Source organism: Stenella coeruleoalba (genome assembly GCF_951394435.1).
Source record: "Stenella coeruleoalba genome assembly, chromosome: 5".
NCBI classification, from domain to species: domain Eukaryota; kingdom Metazoa; phylum Chordata; class Mammalia; order Artiodactyla; family Delphinidae; genus Stenella; species Stenella coeruleoalba.
This window is the reverse complement of record NC_137150.1, coordinates 18,417,526-18,439,335: the sequence shown is the minus strand read 5'-3', so window position 1 is coordinate 18,439,335 and position 21,810 is coordinate 18,417,526. Positions and strand designations below refer to the sequence as shown.

The 21,810-nt window shown below is 35.1% G+C and overlaps 1 protein-coding gene across 4 annotated transcripts in view; it reads left to right on the top strand.

The window, feature by feature from the left end:
- RNF13 (ring finger protein 13) overlaps window positions 1-21,810 on the top strand; it is a 139,599-nt gene that overhangs the window by 74,881 nt on the left and 42,908 nt on the right. For 3 of the 4 annotated variants that reach the window (XM_079922334.1, XM_079922333.1, XM_079922332.1), the window contains 3 exons: window positions 9,116-9,203; window positions 15,582-15,672; window positions 21,011-21,116. In XM_079922334.1, the coding sequence (XP_079778460.1) occupies window positions 9,116-9,203; window positions 15,582-15,672; window positions 21,011-21,116 (285 nt within the window). Of the gene's footprint in view, window positions 1-9,115; window positions 9,214-15,581; window positions 15,673-21,010; window positions 21,117-21,810 lie in introns of all 4 variants that reach the window. The other variant, XM_079922335.1, reaches the window with a different exon arrangement.

Genomic DNA, 21,810 nt, shown 5'->3' with positions numbered 1-21,810 from the left:
TTGTAAATAATGCTGCTGTGAACATCGGGATGCACATATCTTTTCAAATTAGTGTTTTCGTTTTCTTTGGGTATATTCCCAGGAGTGGAATTGCTGGATGATATGGTAGTTCTGTTTTTAGTTTTTTGAGGAACCTCAATAGTGTTTTCCATAGTGGCTGCACCAATTTACATTCCCACCAACAGTGCAGGAGCGTTCCCTTTTCTCCATGTCCTTGTCAACATTTGTTATTTGTAGGCTTTTTGACGATAGCCATTCTGACAGGTGTTTGGTGATATCTCATTGTGGTTTTCGTTTGCATTTCCCTGAAAATTAGCAATGTTGAGCATTTTTTCATGTACCTGTTAGCCATCTGTATGTCTTCTTTGAAAAATGTCTATTCAGGTCTTCTGCCCACTTTTAAATTGGGTTGTTTGTTTTTGATTTTGAGTTGTATGAGCTGTTCATATGTTTTGGATATTAACCCCTTATCAATCATATCATTTGCAAATATTTTCTCCCACTCAGTGAGTTGTCTTTTTGTTTTATCAGTGATTTCCTTTGCTGTACAAAAGCCTTAAGCTTAATTCAGTCCCATTTGTTTATTTTTGCTTTTATTTTTTTTGCCTTAGGAGACAGAGCCAAAAAATACTGGTCTGATTTATGTCAAAGAGTGTTCTGCTTGTGTGCTCTTCTAGGAGTTTTATGGTTTCGGTTCTTAAATTTAGGTCTCAAATACATTTTGAGTTTATTTTAGTATATGGTACGAGGGAATGTTCTAATCTCATTGTTTTACATGTAGCTGTCCAGTTTTCCCGGCACCATTTATTTATGAGACTGTCTTTTCTCCATTGTACGTTCTTACCTCCTTTGTCATAGATTCCACACACATTGTTTTGCTTCAAAATCAAGTTATTCATATTACTCAGATACACATTAAATGAAGAATGTCTAGTTAAGGAAGAAAGATGGGACCTAAAGAAAGAGGGAAAGATGGCTTATGTCATTGAATTCCTATTAATGAGAGTGAAAACGTCATTAGGGTCTAATACCGTCTTCCATAGAGTAGCTCTTCCCAACATGGCCTGTAGTGATCCTAAAATAACCTGTAGGAAAGAATTATGTTGGATTTAATCTTGGCAGGATTGCTTGCCACAGTTCTGGATCTTATTTCAACAATTGATTATTCCCTACTGTACTGTAATGTTTCCAGGAATTTTTATCCTGTAGATAGAATTAACAGTTTTTACATTCACACTCTGAATTCTCTACTGTTGTTCCATTCTCATCTGCCTTGCTTTGATCATTTGAGAAAGAGATTTTACTTCTTAATTTCTTCTTACTTCAGATGAAAGAAGATCATAGCTAGGTTTTGAAAATTATCTCTATTCTCTAAGTCCCCCATTAATTTCTTTAATTCATCTCTTTCCCTTATAGGGAAAACAACTTTCTTTCTGTGTTAGATATCCAAGTTGGGAAAAAGGGTAGTTTGTGCCCAGGCTGATGGTTGAGTCATGGTTGCTTTCTGTTGCCAGTTCTGAAAGTAAAGAAAATGTTTTCCAGAGAATTTTTTTCAGTTGGCATTTGGAAAGATTTAGAAGCAGAGTTATACTACATTTTCTGCAGAGGATCCATAGAGGTTGGACAGTAAAGTGAAGCTTCAGTTTTCAGATTGCTGGAAGTGCCAAAACCCACTGTATAGCCAAGATGGACAGAAGAGGCCAGGCTCCAAAACCATCAGTATCTGTGTTATGCTTTTTTGTTTTGGCTTTTTACCTTTGTGTTTTAAAACATAGCATTCACAGAAAAGGTATTCATAATGTATGTATGTACAATTTAAATAGTAAAATAAATATCTGAGTACTCTTCAGCTTAAGAGAGACCTATTTCTAATGTTAATTAGTTAATGTTGTTAATTACTTTAACCAGACTTCATTGAAGACTTTGTTAGGTAAATCTTTTAGATTTTATTTTATTTACAGATTGTGTTAAACTGGTATTAATATCGTATTTTCATGAAGGAGCTTCCTATTTGGGATATTTTTACAATAATTTCAAATGTTTTAATAAAGTGATGTCAAGTGTACCACAAAGTGATCGCTAACTAAAGCTGCTCATTTTCTGTCTTGTGTTTGAAAAGCTTGTGATAGGAAAGATTCTTTGCTGAGGCCAGGGCAAACCCCAGCCAACAGTACTATGCATTTCCTATTTCTTTACTATAGATTCTTTCTTTTTGCCCTGTAATATTTTCTTTCTCTCGCTTGATTCTAGCCTAAAAAAACACCATGGGTATATCTTTTCTCACTTCAGTTTCTTGGGAGTAGGACTTAATGTTTTATGCAGTTCTGTGTGCTGAGCTTACAGTATAGTGCTTAGAACATCAAAATGAGTAGGCAGTAAAGGGAGAAGTATGCTCAGAGATCTGTCACTGGGTGGCGCTGAGCATCAAAGTCTCATTGCCTCATCAGTTGTTTTTCAAGTGCAGTATGAATCCTTGTCATTACTTGGAAATTCCTAGTAGGCTGATAGCAAGTTTCGATTTATCCTTTTGTTGCACAACAGTTTCTTCCAAAAAGCTTTATTAACAGTGGTGGGTGGGTTAAAATGGAGCTTCTGCTGTGTTAGGATGAGAAATAATTAAGATTTGATTGGAATATGAATCCTATCAGTATCCAAAAATATGAACTTAGGTTGGATCCTTCATTTTAATTTGCACTTTAATATAGTCAGTACATAGGTAACTAGAGAATATTTTATGGATACCTTTGTTAAATTTAAATTGCAATTCTCAAAAGTAAAAATCTAGACAGCTTTTAACTGATATAGTTTATTTTAACTGGTTTAGTTCATTATATAAAAGTAAAAGTTTTTCTTTTTAAGAAAAACATCTTTAAATCAATAGCAAACATCAGAAATAGCTACACATAAAGGTTTATTTGGGTTTTCTTAATGTCACTAAGAAAAAAGGATCATTTTTGGTTTTAATCTTTAGTATTAACCATGTACTAGACATAATATTAAAACTTCATTAGAAACAGCCACATTCAAAGACCTGAAAGTTAATGACCTTGATTTTGTGATGGTATGTTACAGAATAATATTGTTGCAATGAGTGGAAAAGCACAAATCTCTTTTCTGATTGCAGACAACCTACAGAACATTAAAAACTCACTATATGGGTTTCAAACTTTTTTGACTGCAACCCACATTAAGAAATTTATTTTTATTCATGCCTCAGTACATATACAACATGCAGCCTGTAATAAAGTTTCATGAAACAGTCCTTACCTGTATTAGCTATGATACTCTGGTAAATGAAATTTCCTTTTATTAAAAAAGTTCACCCAGGTCCACTAAATTGTTTTATTACCTACAGTTTTCAATACCCTCGATATTTAAAAATTGCTTTCCCATGTACTAAGATTGACTTTAAAATGCTGCCACTGGGACATAACATAAAATCTTTAATTAATTTTTAAAGTTCCAAGGATTCTGGCTTCTGTTTTCTGTTCTACTTGAAACAGGTAAGTATGGCTTTGCATACAAACACAGATTTTACCAGCCCTACCACCAGAATTTCTAACGAAATAAATACAACTTATCTTTAAGCCTAAATAATAAATAAACATGTACATTTGTAATATGCCATAAATCAAAAGGTCAACGCTCTCGAACATAACCTAAAATAAGAGACGGAAACATGCCTTTGTACCACCATAACAAATGTCACAAAATTTCAGCTTTGAAACCATATACTTTTCCCGATTTTTCTTGGAACTTTTTATGTACTTAATTTTTTGTTTAAAGAATAGAATTCTTATCAGGTTTACTTCTTTGTTTCTCTATTATAGAAAAGAATATAAGGGTGGGGCTTCCCTGGTGGCGCAGTGGTTGAGAGTCCGCCTGCCGATGCAGGGGACACGGGTTCGTGCCCCGGTGCGGGAAGATCCCACATGCCGCGGAGCGGCTGGGCCCATGAGCCATGGCCGCTGAGCCTGCGTGTCCGGAGCCTGTGCTCCGCAGCGGGAGCGGCCACAACAGTGAGAGGCCCGCGTACCGCAAAAAAAAAAAAGAATATAAGGGTGGAGCAAGGTTAGAATGACTACTGGTAGTCTAAGCACAGAGAGAGAGGAAGTGACATTGACACTTAACATGAAGGAGAAAAACCCGCTAGGGTCCAGTAAAGCATGTTCATGATGATCCCCAAGTCACTGGAAAAGGTCAAATCGCATTTGGTGTCTTTTAATTGAGACAGCTAGGAAAATGGAAAATGTTTTAGAAAAATTTTTATCTATAATGACTGAAGTAAAATTTTTGGCATGTTTTTAAGGGGGAACTAAGCAATAAATACAAGGAAATTTCATTTTTGTGGCATATATCTTTCTGGGTAAGACTGGGTAATAGTTATCTTAGCTGTAGTTTAGTTTGATTAAACAAGTATTTATATGAGAGAGATTCTTGTAGGCTTGAGATATATACCAATAAACAAGGTAGTTCCTTAAGAAACATGAAGTCTGGCATTCATAATGCTCTGTTATTTTTCACACCTCTTTTTTCAAGATGATGTCAGGCTTAGTTCTCTGATAATTACCATTTTTACTGAGATGCATGAAAAAATTATCTTTTGTTAATTTTTAAGGCAATACTTTAAAATATAAATTTAGATTTCTAGTATTGTGATTTCCATTAAGGCAGCAGGATTTTGGTTTTATTATCTTTTTGAGAACAAGGATAGATTAGTGTACATTTATGTCATTAATGAACTATGGACATCTTGACAGTGCAATCAGTTTTTTCTTCTTACAATGCCTCTTTTATTAGTGTTTTACCAATTCGTCCAGTCTGGAAATAAGATGAATTATTCTGTCATTCCCAGGGTTCCTTTTAGAACATGTCTTATTGAAGCCTCTTCCATTAGCAGTCCGCTATCTTCTGGCATACTGTCTATTTACAATAACAAGACAGCAGTCCCATATTTCTTTAAAACTCTTGGTTAGGTGCTACCTGGTCTACGTAATTTAATTGCAGCTAATTTGTTGATTAGATGTAAACTAGTACATTTACCACAATTTGAGCTAATGGCTCCCTAATCAGTTTCCTTAAAAAGGCAGATTTGTAGTTCAATTCAGAAGGCCTTTTCATGCAATTTTCAGTGTTGATGGCTGTTTTAGAATTTAGGTTTGTTAACTGTGCCCGCTTTTTATTTATGAATCTTTGAGTTCTTTGCCTCCATCTGACAACGTGTTTGAGGTTGCATTTTATGAATGTGAAACCTTGCACATGCATACTGAATGATTTAGGTCTTATTTCTGCCTCATGTGTTTTTGAAAATACCAGCTGCTGCTTAGTTAAAAATGTAATTTAATTTGACTGACACATGATTTTTATAGTTCATAACATGGATATATTTTCCTTGTTTGTATTCATAAGCCTGTTGATCCATATGTTAATGTGTTTCTTTTATTTAATTTCATTATTTAAAAAATCAATAACAACAACAAAAACCTTGGGGAAGCCTTCTTGTTAAAATTTTGAAAACATGTTTCTATTTTTTGTAATTCACATTTGTGCTTACAGAATTCCTTCCTATTTTAGTCATTTTCTATTTAAGTAATTTTATTATTTTATTAGAGAACAGCTTTTGATATTGATATAATTTTATATCATATTTATGGAACCAATTGCATTTTGGATGTGTGAAAGAAACAGTTTTCCTCAGCTGCTCAATGCAGTTTTAAGAATATAATGACTAGATTTAGTTACATAGCAGATTGTTGTAAATCCATTAATTTACATTCTTAACAATTTGCAGTTCAGAAAGCCTCTTGTAAAATTGATGATTATTTTGTCCCTTCTTACTGGAAAAATTCACACATAGACTGCAGAATATTTAAGGACCCCATGAAGGCCTGTTTTGTAAATGGGAAGGTACATATAATGCGTAAGTATGTTGTAGGAAGGGGGACCCCTTCCAGGGACCAAGAGTGGGCTCTTGTCTAACACTTAGAAATGAATTGTCTGAAGAGACACGTGCTGACAAAGCAAGAGACTTTTTCGTGGGGTTGGGGGGGGAGTGCCTGGGAGGAGAGCAGCAGGGTCAGGGAATCCAGGAGGACTGCTCTGCCGTGTGGCTCACAGTCTCGGGTTTTATGGTGATGGGGTTAGTTTCTGGGTTGTCTCCGGCCAGTCATTCTGACTCAGGGTCCTTCCTGGTGGCACATGCATCACTCAGCCAAGATGAATTCCATCAAGAAGGATTCTGGGAGGTTGGTAGGACATGTGGACTGGCGTCTCTTCTGTCCTTTTGACCTTTCCCGAATTCTTCCTGTTGGTGGTAGCTTGTTAGTTCCGTGTTCCTAACCAGAATCTCCTGTTGTGAGATAACTCATGCAAGTGGCTATTACCTTGCCTGGCTAGGATGGGCGGTTTCTGTCAGTGCTTCCCCTAACAACTGTAAGGCACTATATAAGATAACAAATTGATATAAATACTAAGCAGGAAGCAGTTATATGGGTGCTTGGGACAGCATGTGGAACAGGGCATGGAACAGGACAGGCAGGCTTCATGGAGGTAATGGAATTTAAAGGGCTGATTAAGCGTTCAGAAGACAAAGCCTATTCCAAGCAGAGATGATAGCATGAGCAGATAGGTTAGAAAGCACCGGATCTGTTTGGATATCCATGAGTGTCCAGCTCTCTGAGGATAGTGATTGTTTCTGATTCACCTTTGAGTTCTGCATTGTGCCCAACACACAATACCTTACTTGTTATGTAAATTCAGCAAACACTTACTGAATTGAACTATGTTTCTTTACATACACTTTATCATGGTTCCTGAGACCACCTACCCTGTATCTTAACATGTATCTTTGCTCACAAATATATATTTTTCAGGGAAACAAGTTAAATCATGTATAATTTCAATGACTTTGTGTATTAGTTGGCTTTAAAAAGAAATGTAAAACTTAAGTTTTATATTAGGAGAGAACAACTTTCGATATAAGTTTTATATTTCTTAAATTGTATCTCTGGAAACAGTTGTTTTCTGGATTTGTGAAAGAAACATTTCTCCTTAGTTACTTCATTAGCTTTTTTTGGGAACAGTTAAATGGTCATTAAAGCATCAGATAAACTAATAGCAACCCCAACCAAGTATACTTTTGTTTCAGTAAAAGCTAACTGGAGTCTGTTCTACTGTGATAATATAATGAATAAATAATAGGTTAATATATAAGTAATAAATAAGAAATAAAGTTTAGAAGCTATTCTATTCTTCTTGAGAGATTTTTTTTCCCCTCCCCTTGGAAAGCAGTAAAATCTACGGAGAAGAGGCTGTGGAGGCTGGCATTTTCTTAAATTTTAGTTGTATAACAAAATCCACCTAAAAATAAAACATGTACACATAGGCAAAAGATAGTAAACTTACTTTTTTGATTATTGACTTTTCTTTGCATGACTGCAAAACATTCCTTGTAACAATTTTGTTGGCTGGTTGGTTTTCTTGCTGTTATTCCCAACATTAGAGCAGTAGGTCCTATGTTGGTGAACTATTTATGCTATTTTAATTCATTAAAAAAAAACTGCCTTATTTTCTCTCTTGTGTTTGTAATGTTATAATATGAGCTATTTAACCACATATTTTATAAATTTTCTCATTCTAGTAATATGTAATGAGTGCCTGTTCTGTCAGGATATTATTTCATAGGTCCTGTAGAGACTATAAAGTTGAACAAAATATTAATTCTTTGAGGCACTGCAGATTCAGGGGGTTTTGGTGGTAGGATAAAAATATCCTGATTAATGCACATTATTGTCTCTTTGAGAATTCCAGCTTTCATTTATGAGGTAGTAGTAGAGAAGTCAGTGGTAATGTAGAAGAGAATTTTACTCTTACCTGATTGGGGTTGAATACATGAGCCTCATTTTTCTTACTTAGCATTCAAATCCAGTCTGCTGAACACTTGGGCATTCCTTTTACTTTCAGGAACTCGACGTTTTGGGCTTTCCCTTCCTCTTTGGAGCTTGACTCAGGTCTTATCTTTATTGAATTACGGTAGAATTTTGAATCATTATTATGCTGATAACTAAAACAGAGTTTCAAGGGTTTCTTACCATATTAAGTATCCAGAATTATATGTATATAGTTTTCAGAGTATTCAAAAGTATTTCAAGCATTCAAAACTATTTTATATATATATATATATATATATATATATATATATATATATATATATTTGCATACCCAATTTTCATTTTATTTAACCAGTATGCAAATAATGATCTGATCCTTCATTTTTACCAAACAGTCCAAAGGAGTTAGGTCTGGGTTTATTTTTATTTAAAACAGATTGTTATTTTAAAAGTGAGGTGTGGTAACATGTGTGGATACTTTTCAGATCTTTCATGTAAGAAAATCCTTCCACACATCTAGCCATATTCTTATGGTGCGAAGCTTACTATTTTGGAGACTAGTTTTAGGAAAGATTATATAGCTAGTAGAACCAAAGTAAGCAACTTCAAGCTGGAGTTATTTTTAATTTTTTCAAAGCTTTAGTAAGGACTTTTAAAGAAAATCGTTGATGATCATGCTAATAATAAGAATAGCTTTTATTTGATTCATTTCTATGTATCAGGCATGGTATTAAACATTTAAAAAATTGTTTTACATATGTGAAAAATATTGTTGCCATTCTCATTTTAAAGTTGGGGAAACTGAGGATTAAGGAAGAAAAAGAATTTGCCCAAGTTTAATGCACTTGTAAGTAGCAGAGGTAGATTTGACTTCTCAAGGGCTGACGACTCTCAAGAGCCTGATCACAAGTCTCTACCTCTTTAGAGCCAGACAGGTTTATTGCTTTGGATCCTTTTGGTTTGGTAGCTTGTGTCTCTGTCCTTTATTTGCCTCTCATTTCATTTAGTACCATGAGTGAAATCAAGAAGATATCTAAAGAAGTCCTTGATAATCAATTGTAAAACACATTATGTTTCAAGAACACACTTGAGATCTGTTCTTGTATATATACATAATCTAGTTCTAGTTGTATGTTATGGGCTCGTTGATTTATGTTTGCTGAAGTTGAGGGGCCTTATGACGAAGCACTTTCTTGCTCATATCATGACTGTTTTCTGACTTGCAGGTTTTAAATGCACAGAGAGCAGGATACAAAGCAGCCATAGTTCACAATGTTGATTCTGATGACCTCATTAGCATGGGATCCAACGACAGTAAGTACAGGTATCACTTTTCTTCTCTCCTGTTTGACCAATCATTCGAAACTAAAACTTACCAGAATTTCTTTTCTTTTCTTTTCTGTTTAAAAAGCAAAATTTCTTCTCCATCAGAAAGATAATTTCCAGTTTATAATCCTCTTGAGATAATTTTGTTCACAATATAAGTGGAATTGACTTGTTCTTTTCTGAAGTTTGTCATTGTTGTTTTTTAACCTATGTGTTTCATTTTATAGGATGTATTGCTATTTTGGTAAAAAACCAAAGGAAAGCCAAAGCTTTAAATAAAGATAAGCATATTGAGTTAAGGATGCCATAGGAGAATTTTTGTGATTTATTTAGAGATTCACAACGTTAAATTTTAGGATATGCAGAAATACTAAGTAGCTACTGTATTCTTATGGAATTTCAAAGCCACATACTTGTGCTCTCTTAATGCCAGTTGGTTATTATTACTCCCTTAACATATATTGGCATGCCTGTAGCTTTCCATTCAAAATGGGAATGTCTTTCCTTATTCTTTACTAAATATTAGCTCGTAGGGAAAATGAGCCAATTTTAATGAAATAACTGGCTTTAATCAGACTGATTTTTAAGCTATATCCTTTCACTTAATTTAGTGAGAGTGTTAAAGGTGTCTTTTTATGTTAATGAGACTACTTTTGGACTCCACCAAAGGATGGGGCTGGTTGCTAGGAGAACTAACCAGGTGATTAGAAGGTTGGAACTTTCAGTCACACCCCCTGACCTCAGTGGCCAGTGATTTAATCAGTCATGCCTATGTAATGAAGCCTCTGTAAAAACCTGAAAGGACAGGTTCAGAGAGCTTTTGGGTTGGTGGAAGCGTGGAGATGCTGGGAAAGTTGCACTCCTGGAGAGACCATGGAACCTCTGCACCCCTTCCCATACACCTTGCCCTATACATCTCTTTCATCTGGTTGTTCCTGAATTATATCCTTTTATAACAAACTGGTAATCTAGTAAATAAAATGTTTCTTTGAGTTCTGTGAGCTGCTTTCGCAAATTAATTGAACCCATGGAGTAAGGGTTGTTGGAACCTCCAGTCCATAGCTGGTGGGTGGGTCAGAAGCACAGGTAACAGCTTGGACTTGTGGCTGGTGTCTGAAGTGAGGGATGGGGATTCTTGTGAGACCGAACCCTTACCCTGTGGAATCTGATGCTATATCTCCAGGTAGACAATGTCAGAATTGAGTTGAGTTGTTTGATGGTGTGGGAAGATCCACACACACATTGGCAATTGGGTTCAGAGCCCAGAATACACTAAATAAATACACTGCCAACATTCAGGATTAAATATTTTGTTTTTGTTTTCCTTTTAGTATATAACAATAATACCTCTTGTTATTAAGTTGAATTGAGTCATATATGCAAGAAAGAGTTTGCAACAAAGAGCAGCCCTAAAGCTATGGACTGATATACTCCATTGGAATGTATTTAGGACTTTAAATAACTGCATCCTCAATAGGAAATATTTTGGATTCCTTGACCAAAAAAATCTTTTTATAACATGAGACAGTATTTTTTGTTGTTGTTGAGTTGAACTCTTTTCCTTCTTACCCCTAATTTAATCTGGGGCAAAATTACAATATATAAAAAGTAAAACTTAGCGATAAGTCCATTAGTTTCTTTATATTTTAAATTATTATTCTAATCTTCTAGCTGATTAAATCATAACTGTAGAATGCATGAAGTACCCTTAAGAGGTTCTAGCATTTCACAAAAGGTTTGATAACCACTGTTTAGGAATTAGAGGACTTGATGAAGGGATTTTACTTATCAAATAAACTAGTACTGTTTTACTACAGATTTGACACAGTTGTCTTCTCTTCCTTTAATCACCTCCCATAAAAAACAATTATTATCCTACACAGTACCTCCCAGGCTAGTCACTTTTGTGACCTGTATACATTACTGGCAAAACAGAAAGTGTACACACTCTGAAAATAGGCCTGAATTCAAATGTGAGCTCCTACTTGTTTTGAATGTATAATTTCGAGCAAGTTACCTACTCTTTGTGTGTTTTGCTGAAGGCCTGGGCCTAGGTTTTAGCAACCCTCAAGACCTTCTCAAGGGTTCTGGGTTGAATACAATGATTAGTATTTGTAAACTATTTACTCTTTTGACACGCTTTTAATAAAAAAGTTGCAAGATGAAAGTGTCAGTTCCCCATAACACCTGTTTTGTCTTTGTACTAAAACCTTTTTGTGATTATCATATCAGTTCCTAAGGGAAGTGTGCTAAATATTAGAAGTAGCACATGACCATATAATCCTGTTGTTGCTATGGAAATATTCCAGCTGAGTTATTATATTTCAAAGATTGTTCAGAATTTTGGTTCTTGACTTCATTGCTTGGATTACTTTCCATGACATTTTGCTCTGTCCTTGAGTGTGTATGTGTTTGAACATTTCATATATCCAACATGTTGTAAAGATCTTTACCATTTTCATCTTTGCTGTTACTTGGTAGAGGAAAGGAAAGCACAGATTTATTAAAAGAAGCATGTATCTATCGCTCTTTTTTAGGCTTAGATCATAGCCACATGTGTTCCCCTAAGAGCAGAGGTTCTAATATCTGGACACAAAAGGAAGTTTTAAAGGCCTCTTGCCAACATTTCATACAGGAATGTATCTGTTTCTTATTTCAACTATGACATAGGATGGGTTAGCTCAGTGAGTCAATCACATTTGTCATCTTCAGGAGGCAGCAGCAGAATGTGGTGGGGAAGAATACAAACTTCAAGACCAGGAAATGTGGGTTTATTCCAAGTTAGTTGATATATGAACTGACCTGTGCTGCTGGAAAAGTTACTAACCTTTCCAGGCCCTTTATTTTCATCTGTAAAAGTGTGAATAATTTTAATTTTTATTTGACCTGACAAAGTTTTGAAGATCATATGAAAGAAGGTATATGAGAAAACCCATGCCATAGCAGAGTGGAAAGAATCTACATTAGGAGTCTCAGCCTCAAGTTTGGGTCTAGGCTGTGCAAATTTCTAGCTGTATAAATAGAGCAAGTTACCAGTATGGGTTTGTTTCTTCTCCTTTTTTCCTTGCTTTCTGCCTTCAACAAATATTTTTTGACAGGCTACTCTGCATCAAGCAGTCTTTTAGGCATCATGACTACAGCAGGAAATGATACAGTTTCAAGGCTTTGCTCATACTTTTCATTGAGGTAGCAGAATGCAGTAGTTAAAGAGTATGGTTTCTGAGTATTGCCTTACAAGGTTTGAATCCCAGCTCCACCACTTACCAGCTCTGTGACCTTGGGAACATTACCTAACATCTCTGTGCCTCACTTTTCTGATATGTTAAATGGGGATGATAATAGTACTCAACTCACTGGTTTGTTGCTTATGACATATAAAACATCTAGAGGACTGCCTGGTTCTTAGTAATTATTTAATGGTTATTTAGCTGCTATTATTATTGCTGCAGTTATTGTTATTATTGCATTCTAGGGTGGAAGAGAGGAAATGAACAGATAATCAAAGAGGTATGGTATATGTCAAGTAGTGGTAAGTGCTATGAAGAAAAACATGCCAGGTTAAAGGGATACATAGTGACAGGGATGAGAGGAGGATAGCTATTCTAGATAGGGTGATCAGAGAAGGTTGCTATGAGGCTTTGACATTTGAGCATAGGTCTAAAGTGAGAGGCTGAGCCATGCAGATTTTTGGAGGAGGATATTCCGAGGAAAGGGAACGGCAGGCAAATGCAAATGCTCAAAGATAAAGCATACTTGGTGTTTTCAAGGTGTGGCAGAAAATCACAGTGGCTGGAGTAGAATGAACAAGGGAGGGAGAGAGTTGCAGGGGATGAAGTTGGAGAGGGAGCCAGGGACTAGATCATGTTGGGTCTTGTGGGACTTTGGGATTTGTTTTACATGGGTTTTAAGCAGAGGTGTGAGGTGATCTGACAGATTTTAAAGGATCACTTTGGTTGTTCTTTGGAGAATAGACTGAAGGTGAGAGATGGGCAAGAGTGCCAACTGAGAGACCAGTTAGAACATCGGTGCAGCAGCCGGGCAAGAGGCGATGGCAGTTTGGAGTATTAGCGGTGACTGTGATGGGAAGTGATAGGATTATGGATATATTTTGAGGTTGATAGGGTTTGATATAAGGAATAAAAGAAGGGGAGGAGACAAGGAAAACTCCAAGATGTTTAACTTGAGAAACTAGGTGAATAGTTAGTTACAGAGATGAGAAAGAGCAGAAGTAAAACTGATTAGTGGAAAAGAGATATTGAGGATTCCGTTTGAGAAACATTAAGGTTGAAACATCTGCTAGGCAGTCAAATGGGAAAACTGAACCGGCAGTTGGACATGTGTGTCTGGAGAGGTTGGGGCTGGCTGCTTCAATTATAATCTGTCTGTGATACGATAATACTACTTGGCACGCATACTTCACAGAGTTGTTTTGTGGATCAGAATTAAGATTTCGTGTTTTTAAAGTATTTTGTGAACTAAAACATTTGGTTTTGTTTTCAGTAGATAACTGATGTTGCAGAGTCTCCAGGATGGCTGTTTATATTTGTGTACATCATTTCCCCCTTCTTAATCTTCTGACTAAAGTGAGGAGCTTTTAACATCTCATTAGATATCATAACTCAGGGAAGTTATGTTGCTTCCAATAATTCTAAGCCAGTAGTTACAAGCCAAAAATTCCTTCTCGAGTTTATCAGAGTATCTTCATGAAAGAGTAAAGCATTTTACAAAGGTATACAATTCCAAGTTTTAATTATCAAATAAATTAAAATTTAAACTTATGTGAAAGAGAAAGATCTCTTAGCATGACAGAAAATATCTCCCTAAAATATATATGGTTATATAACAGTACCTCTGTAGCTATTAAAAATTATGAGGTAGATGTTTATTTATTGACATGACAGGATATCTGAGGTATACCATTGAGTGGAAAAAGCCTATACTTTTTCCCCATTATTAGATGATCCCATTAATACAAAGATTTAAATATTTATTGATCTTAGTAATATAAAGATAGTGATTAAGTGTTCCTCTGCTAACCACTTTCGTTCCTTCCCTCTTAGGGTTTATATGATATGGGCATGTATGTAGGTGTGTGTGTGAGAGAGAGACAGAGAGAGAACGTACGGAATGAATGATTTTATTTGCATATATCCAAACAATCTGAAAACGAAAAAAAAAATGTACTCTACTAAGGATACCAAGATTTTAAAACTTTAAAACTTGTCTTTATAAGAATTAAAGAAAAATACGTTAGTGGTTGCCGAAGTTGTGGTGAGGGTTGACTGTAAATGGGCATGAGGGAATTTGGAGGGATGATAAAACATTTTTTTATCTTGATCGTGGTGGTGCTCACATAATTGTATGCATTTGTCGAAACTTAAAGAACTATTTATATTGCTTCAAATGAAAGCCTTGTCTTTGGGTGGGAAGGATTATGGCTGTGTTGTTCTTCTTTACTTGTATCCACCCCCCTTTTTTAAATAAATAATTAATATACATTTTTAAAAGAAATGTAGAACAAAGTTGTTGCAAAAAATGTAACAAAAGCAGGCAAATGGACTTCCTCTAAAGCCAAATCTGTTAAAATAACTCACAGTTAAAAATATGGCTGCGTTTTCTATAGGAAGAGTAAGATGATTTTTTTTATTTCTCGAGTACTGGGTAATTTTTGCAAAGTTCTTTTTTTGTTGGCATTTGATTTTAGTTTTTTTTTTTTTTACCATAGATATAAAAGTAAACTTTCGTAGGACACGAATCAAAACACAATACTTTATCATGAACTCCAGGCTTAGGAGGAAGTAGAACTTTACCCAGCTTCCCTATCCTGTGCCCTTTTGGAACTGTCAGCCCTTCACTCTGTAAAGCCTTAGATGTGTGGTGTCATTTTTCAGACTGTTGTAAAATGGTCTCTTCTTACATTCTTTGGCTTACACCTCTCGTGGGAATGGGTATGTAAACAAAAAGCTTTTTTCACTTTTTCATTTAGGAATTAAGTTATGAGTGGAAAAAACACTTTACATTTCTTCCTCTTCTTCCTTTTCTAATAGTTAATTATGTTTGTAGAGGAATAAATCAAATAAATCAAATGGAAATAATCAAAATAGGAGTTATATTTCAATCTCAGGACTATTGAGGTAGTGTGGTAATGTTATATGCAAAATGTTAGCTTTTATTACTGTAAATGTAGTAATGTTTCTCAACCATTTTGATGATGGTATAAATGTGCAATCTGGAAAATCAACTAATAGATAATTCAAGTTGATTGTAATTATTTCCAGTTGTATTTGCTGTTATTATGAAGAAGGTTAAGTTGATTTTACACTAAGTATGGGCTTTGAAGAATAATTTTATTATTGTTTTATACAGTTGAGGTACTAAAGAAAATTGACATTCCATCTGTCTTTATTGGCGAATCATCAGCTAATTCCCTGAAAGATGAGTTCACATATGAAAAAGGGTAAGTAATGGATATAAGAAATAATCATGTAGCTAAAAATTATTGTCTTTATTAGGGTAGAATTATGTAAGATTAGTTGTAATCAAAGTTCTGTTTTAGAATGTACTCTATCGTGCTAAACTATATCTTCTTATGTCATGATTTTAAGACTTACTGTATTGTACTGTTTGTTCTGTGTAGGATTGCATATTGCAAATACATTTATGCTAGAGAGATTAAGCCACCCATGTTACTAAAAAGATAAAAAAACTTTCCCTTTTATAGTTTAATCAAACTATTGGTATTTAGAAGCAATGTGATTTACTTTCTTTTTTTCGGCTGTGTTGGGTCTTAGCTGCAGCACGCAGGATCTTTCGTTGGGGCGTGTGGGCTCTGTAGTTGCGGCACGTGGCCTTATTTGCCCCGCAGCATGTGGGATCTTAGTTCCCCGACCAGGGATCAAACCCGCATCTGTCCCCTGCATTGGAAGGCAGATTGTTAACCACTGGACCATCAGGGAAGTCCCTGATTTACATTTATATGATACTTTTCATTAAGACATGTTTGTATTTTATTAAAAAGAAATGTTATTTTATAAACAAAGAATCCAAAACACAGTGTGTTAAGTGGCTAACTTTTACAAACACAGAAAGTTTGTTTTCAAGTTTAAAAAGTTTGATTTGGAATTAGAAACTTCTTATGGAACATCTCCCCCAAATCTCATTACCATGGTAACAAATAGACTGAAACTAACTTAAGGCACAACTGTCTTATCTTATATAGAAATAGTGCAATTAAATTAACACTTCAGAGCTTCTTCCATGAAACAGCTCCCCAAAGCATAGTGGACAGGAACAGCCTTTTGACTAAGAGGAGCAATAACAACAGTATTAATAATAAAAGCAGTAGTAGTTATTGAGGAATTAGCAAGTGCCAGGCACTCATGAAACGAGGCCTTTACATTTATAATTCTCACAACAACCCTCTAGAGGTTATTATTATCTCTTACTATCTGCATTTGCCAAAAGAGGAAACTGGCACAATGAAATGGAATTCTAATTATTTAGGGGGGAAGAAATCCAGGAATATTTGAGTTTGGATATGAATAAAAGAAAGAGAGGGAAAGATTTTTTGTTTATGATTTTTGTCATTTTCCCTATACAGTTTTGATATTTAAAATACTGTTCACATATTCTGCGCTCAGAAAAATTTTATTAAGTTAGGGAATATAATTTTGGATGTTGTATTAAAAATAGTTAGGCAAGATGCTATTTTGTCAGCCATATTTATGTAGTTAATGGGAGGTGGAGAACTACTACTTGCTTTTACCTCAGTATTATTGCTTCATTTAGAAAAAGTCTGTATATTTTAATATGTATTTTAAAGAGTCTTTTTTTGTTTTTAATGGTAAAGTCATATCTTTTTACATTAAAAAAGTAATACATACCTGCTGGTAAAATGTGGAAAAATTCAGAAATATAAAGCATTTAAACAAAAGTCCCTATGATGCTATTCTCTAACAACAGCTACTGTTTTTTAAAAAGCTTTTAATTTTTTTTCTGCATGTTTGAATACTGACATTAATTAGGGATAATGTGCTCGTAAAATAGTACCATACAATACTTAGTATTTTGTAACATACTTTATTTACTTAATATTTAGACCCTTCCCGTGTTAATGCAAGGCCACAAAATCCCTTATCCCAACTGTTGGGGACAGATGTAACATGGAATTTTAACATTTTCAGATTTTTAAGTTATGTAACATCCAAATAGGATTTGAGGCAGCATCCCATAATCACATTACATATATATCTGCAATAAATGTATGAGTATTTTATCATGTCAGTTAGGTTCAGGTTGACTAGCAAATGAATTGCAAACATTACTTTTTAAAGCTTTTTAGGTTTCAGAATTGTGCTTAACGGATTGTGGACCTGTTCATACTGATTTGCCTCATCCATCTGCTGGCTGGTTGGTCTGCCTGCCTGCCTGCCTACCTACCCATTAATTTATTCTACTGTTTAAAAGTAGGGAGGTGAGTAGAATGAATCTGATCCTTCAGTTTCAGAATTATCAACTCATGGCCAATTTTGTTTGGACTGTCCGGTCTGAAGCACCACCCGCCACTTTTCTTCCCCACACCGTGATTATTTTAAAGCAAGTACTATATATCCTATCATCTCAACTGTAAATATCTCAGAATATATCACTAGAAGATAGGTTATATATAAAAAATATAATGATATTATCATTATTTTACCTTTTATTTTTAAAGTAAACATTAATTCAATATCAACCCATATTTCAGTCTTTAGATTTGTTTCTGAGCAAATCAGGGCATGTGATCACCCTATTTTTAATCCATACACTTGCTATGACTCTTTTTTTTTTCTAGTCATTTATTTATTGAAGCAACAGGGTCATTTGTCCTGTACAGTTTTTAACCACAGTCCAAACTTTCCTGACTGCATCCTTGGTGTATTGCCTAGAGTATTCCTTTGTTATTTATTTTCCCTGTAAATTGCTCATTAGACCTAGAGGTTTGTTCAAATTCAGGTGTGCTTGGGGGGGCCAGGAGGATAGGTGAGGCAGGAGTAATTTATGTGTGTTATTATGTATTTCCATCAGGAGACATAATATTTGGTTCTCTCTTTGCGAGGGCAGCAATCATTAATGATCATTGTCTAGATCCATTTAGCTCTTTAGGATTTGCAAGTAATCTAATTTTATAATTCCTTCTTCATTTATTAGCTGAAATACTTCTATAAAGAGGACTCACACCTTATCAATTATTTGATTACCTTGATGTGCAGTCTGTTTAGGAAAGATAGGATAAACATTTGATTCTTTCCCTTTATTTACTGTTTTTAAAATGATTTGGTTTGCTAGCATCTTCCAAAGATGATTGAATATATATATTTAAAGTATTTTTTTTTGAATTTTTGAATTTTATTTTTTTATACAGCAGGTTCTTATTAGTTATCCATTTTATACATATTAGTGTATATATGTCAATCCCCATCTCCCAATTCATGATGGGGGTTGGATAACAAAACAGACAAGGCAAGACCTCCTGTGTCAACAGAGGGGTTGGGAAATTAGAGATTACTGTTACTGTTAGATTATTATTGAAGTTAGAGTTTAGGCCTAACACCTGGTTTGAAAATAACCTGGGAACTCATGCAAAGGAGAATGAGACACTATTTCCTAGGTTGCCTAGGACTCTGCTTCAATGATGGAGTCTTAGCTGCAGAGCACATGGAATGTACTATATTGAGGGGTGGACATGGAGGTAGTATGGGAAGATTCTTACTAAAAGCTGTTTAAATATCTCCTCCTTCAAGTACAGATTGATCTGGGATTAGGACAGGGATGAGTCTGCAGCCTCAGCTGTGGGAACCTGGGCAGAGGGAATAGAAATAAAGCTGGGAGACTGATATTCTGTTGTAGTTCTCCACCCTGTATCATCGCCGTCACCACCTTCACCATTAGCAATTTGGTTAAGAAAACGCAGTAAACTATAAACTGTCTCGTTTATATAGCCTGCTATATCTCAAACCATTTTAGTTTACTGTCAAGATATATTGTGAAGATCTTTAAAGGGTCTGCGGTTGATAGACGGCTCTAAGTATCTTAAAAGCTCAGTGTCCATATCTCTATCTATATATAGTTTAATCTGGCTTCTAAACCCTAACAGTGTTAATTTATAGCAGTTTGGTGGAAGTAGTTAGGGAGGTTGCAGAGGATCAGCATCTCATTGAAAGGCTCTTCTACTTAAAAGTGGCACCATTTGTTACTGTAACTCAGCCGTGGCCCTGGGGCAGTTTCAGAGGGTTTGTACCAAGAACAGGGACATTGTTTACAGAGCTGGCCTCATGCTGGAAGAGATGGTATCAAATAGAGCAGCCCAGGCTTGCTTTTCTCTTTTTTATACTGATGATATATCAGTCACTTCAGTATTTTATATAAAGTTACAAAAATGCATATAAATCTTTTGTCATTCTACTGGAAAGTGAAGTAAAAAGCTACTTTTAGCAATGTTAGCAGTTTTTGGAAAATATTTAAATTATTGGGGGAAATTCCTGGTATTTCGTTTTTTTGTTCTTCTTTTTGTTAAAGATTGATGGAACTCTTTGGATGTGAATAAAATTGTTAATAGCATGAAGACTTAAAAATTGCTTGGGAATAGAAATAATTTGTTTTCATGTTATTTTTCTTGAGTACTAGGGCATCCTAAGCATTTCTACATGGGGGAAGGAGTCAACTTGTTTTCATTTCCTTTTACGTTGAGAAGTTTTGTTTTGCATTTAACCCTTGTGTTATGAAGTACCTGGAGTCACTACTTAAAAAACCAGCCAGCAGTGGGTAACGAAGTAGTGTTGCTAGCACCATACTAGTTGAGTTGCACAGGAATATTATGGAGAAATCAGTCATCTCACTGACCATTTACAGACCCTTCCCTAGACTGAGGGTATTTTCTATTGCAGGATTTTGCTGCCATGTAAAATTTGCTCACGCAACACAGATAGTGTGCTTATTCTGTTCCGTTTCATTTCATGAGTCCCGGTGAATTTTTATAATAGCAGTATTGTATGGTTAATAACCATATAACCGTATTAACCATGGTTAGTAACAGAGTAGAATAAATCTTGTGGTACTCTCTACCCCCCTGTCCCCGCACGCAACATACACAATTTTGTAGGTTTTTTGTTTTGTTTTTTTTTTTCATTCAAGCTGTGGAGAAGGTTGAGAAGAGAGAAGCTACAACTCCTGAGAATTTTGTTGCCGGTTCTTTCATTCCATATCTCACAGATGAATGTGGAATACAGGGGTTCTATCTGTTGTACTTGGTACAACAAGCTCATGTGACGCATAAAGGGAAGGGGGAGTATATTTTCGTCAATAGTGGCTCCAGAGATTTTTTTCATGGGAGGAACTGATGAACAGTGATTTGGTTGGGGAGGGGGTTCTTGCTGGCATGCTGCCCGAGGCACTGCCATTATTTAAATGCTGATTTTGCATGTAAAATATGCTAACTTTTACTCAGGTTACTAAACTCAGTAAAGACGTGTTTCCAGGATGGACACAGTAAGTATTGATTGGCTGATTTCCTCTACCCAGTCTAAAAGTTTCTTTTAATTATATAGGCAAATTATTTTGGCCGGTATGTAAACTTGACTTAACATTGGAAAAAGCATCCCTTAAATTATTAGAAATCATATGTTAGAAAATGAGATGTGTCTAGTGGATTGAATTATAATGTCTAAATGCCTTTTTAAAATATTTTTGTTTTCAATTAACATCATAATTTGGCAACTTTTAATACTTCCCAACTATTAATTTTTCTTTTCTTCCAGGGGCCACATTATCTTAGTTCCAGAATTTAGCCTTCCTCTGGAATACTACTTAATCCCCTTCCTTATCATAGTGGGCATCTGTCTCATCTTGATAGTCATTTTCATGGTAGGTAAAATAATTTTAAATACTTTTTAAAAAATAGTATGAATGGCTCTAAAACACACTGTATAGAAGACTTACGTAAAAGAGTACGTATTGTATGAGTCCATTTATATGACCGGTTCTGGAAAAGGCAAAGATAATCTGGGTAGAAAAAAAATCAAAACAGTGATTGCTTTGGGGGACTAGAGAGGGATGGGGAATTTACTCAGAAGGGTATAAGGGAATTTCCTGGGGAGTGAGAGTCACGTTCTGTATCTTGAGAGACGTTTGGGTTGCGCAATGTCCGAATCACCAAATTCATACTTAAATTTTGTGCATTTCATTGTATGTAAATTTTACATAAAAAGAAAAAAAGAACTAATAAAAATGCTAAACTCTTAAGTAATGAGTTTATATGCTGAAGTATTTGAGGGGAAGTATACTGATATCTGCAGCTTACTTTGAAATGCATTGTAAAAAATAAAGAGAAAAAGATGTATTGATGGGTAGACAGTGGGATTCTCTTAGGGTTTATAGAAGAGGTTGCTAGAGGCTACATGGTATGTGATATCAAAACAAACTGAATGCAGAAGCAGATATGAGAATCCCTCTGTATTCTATTAAGATAGATATTAAAAGAGATTTACAAAGATACGAAACAATCCCATTATTGTCTCTAACCTTTTTATTTTTCATAAAGAGTATATTAACATCCAGT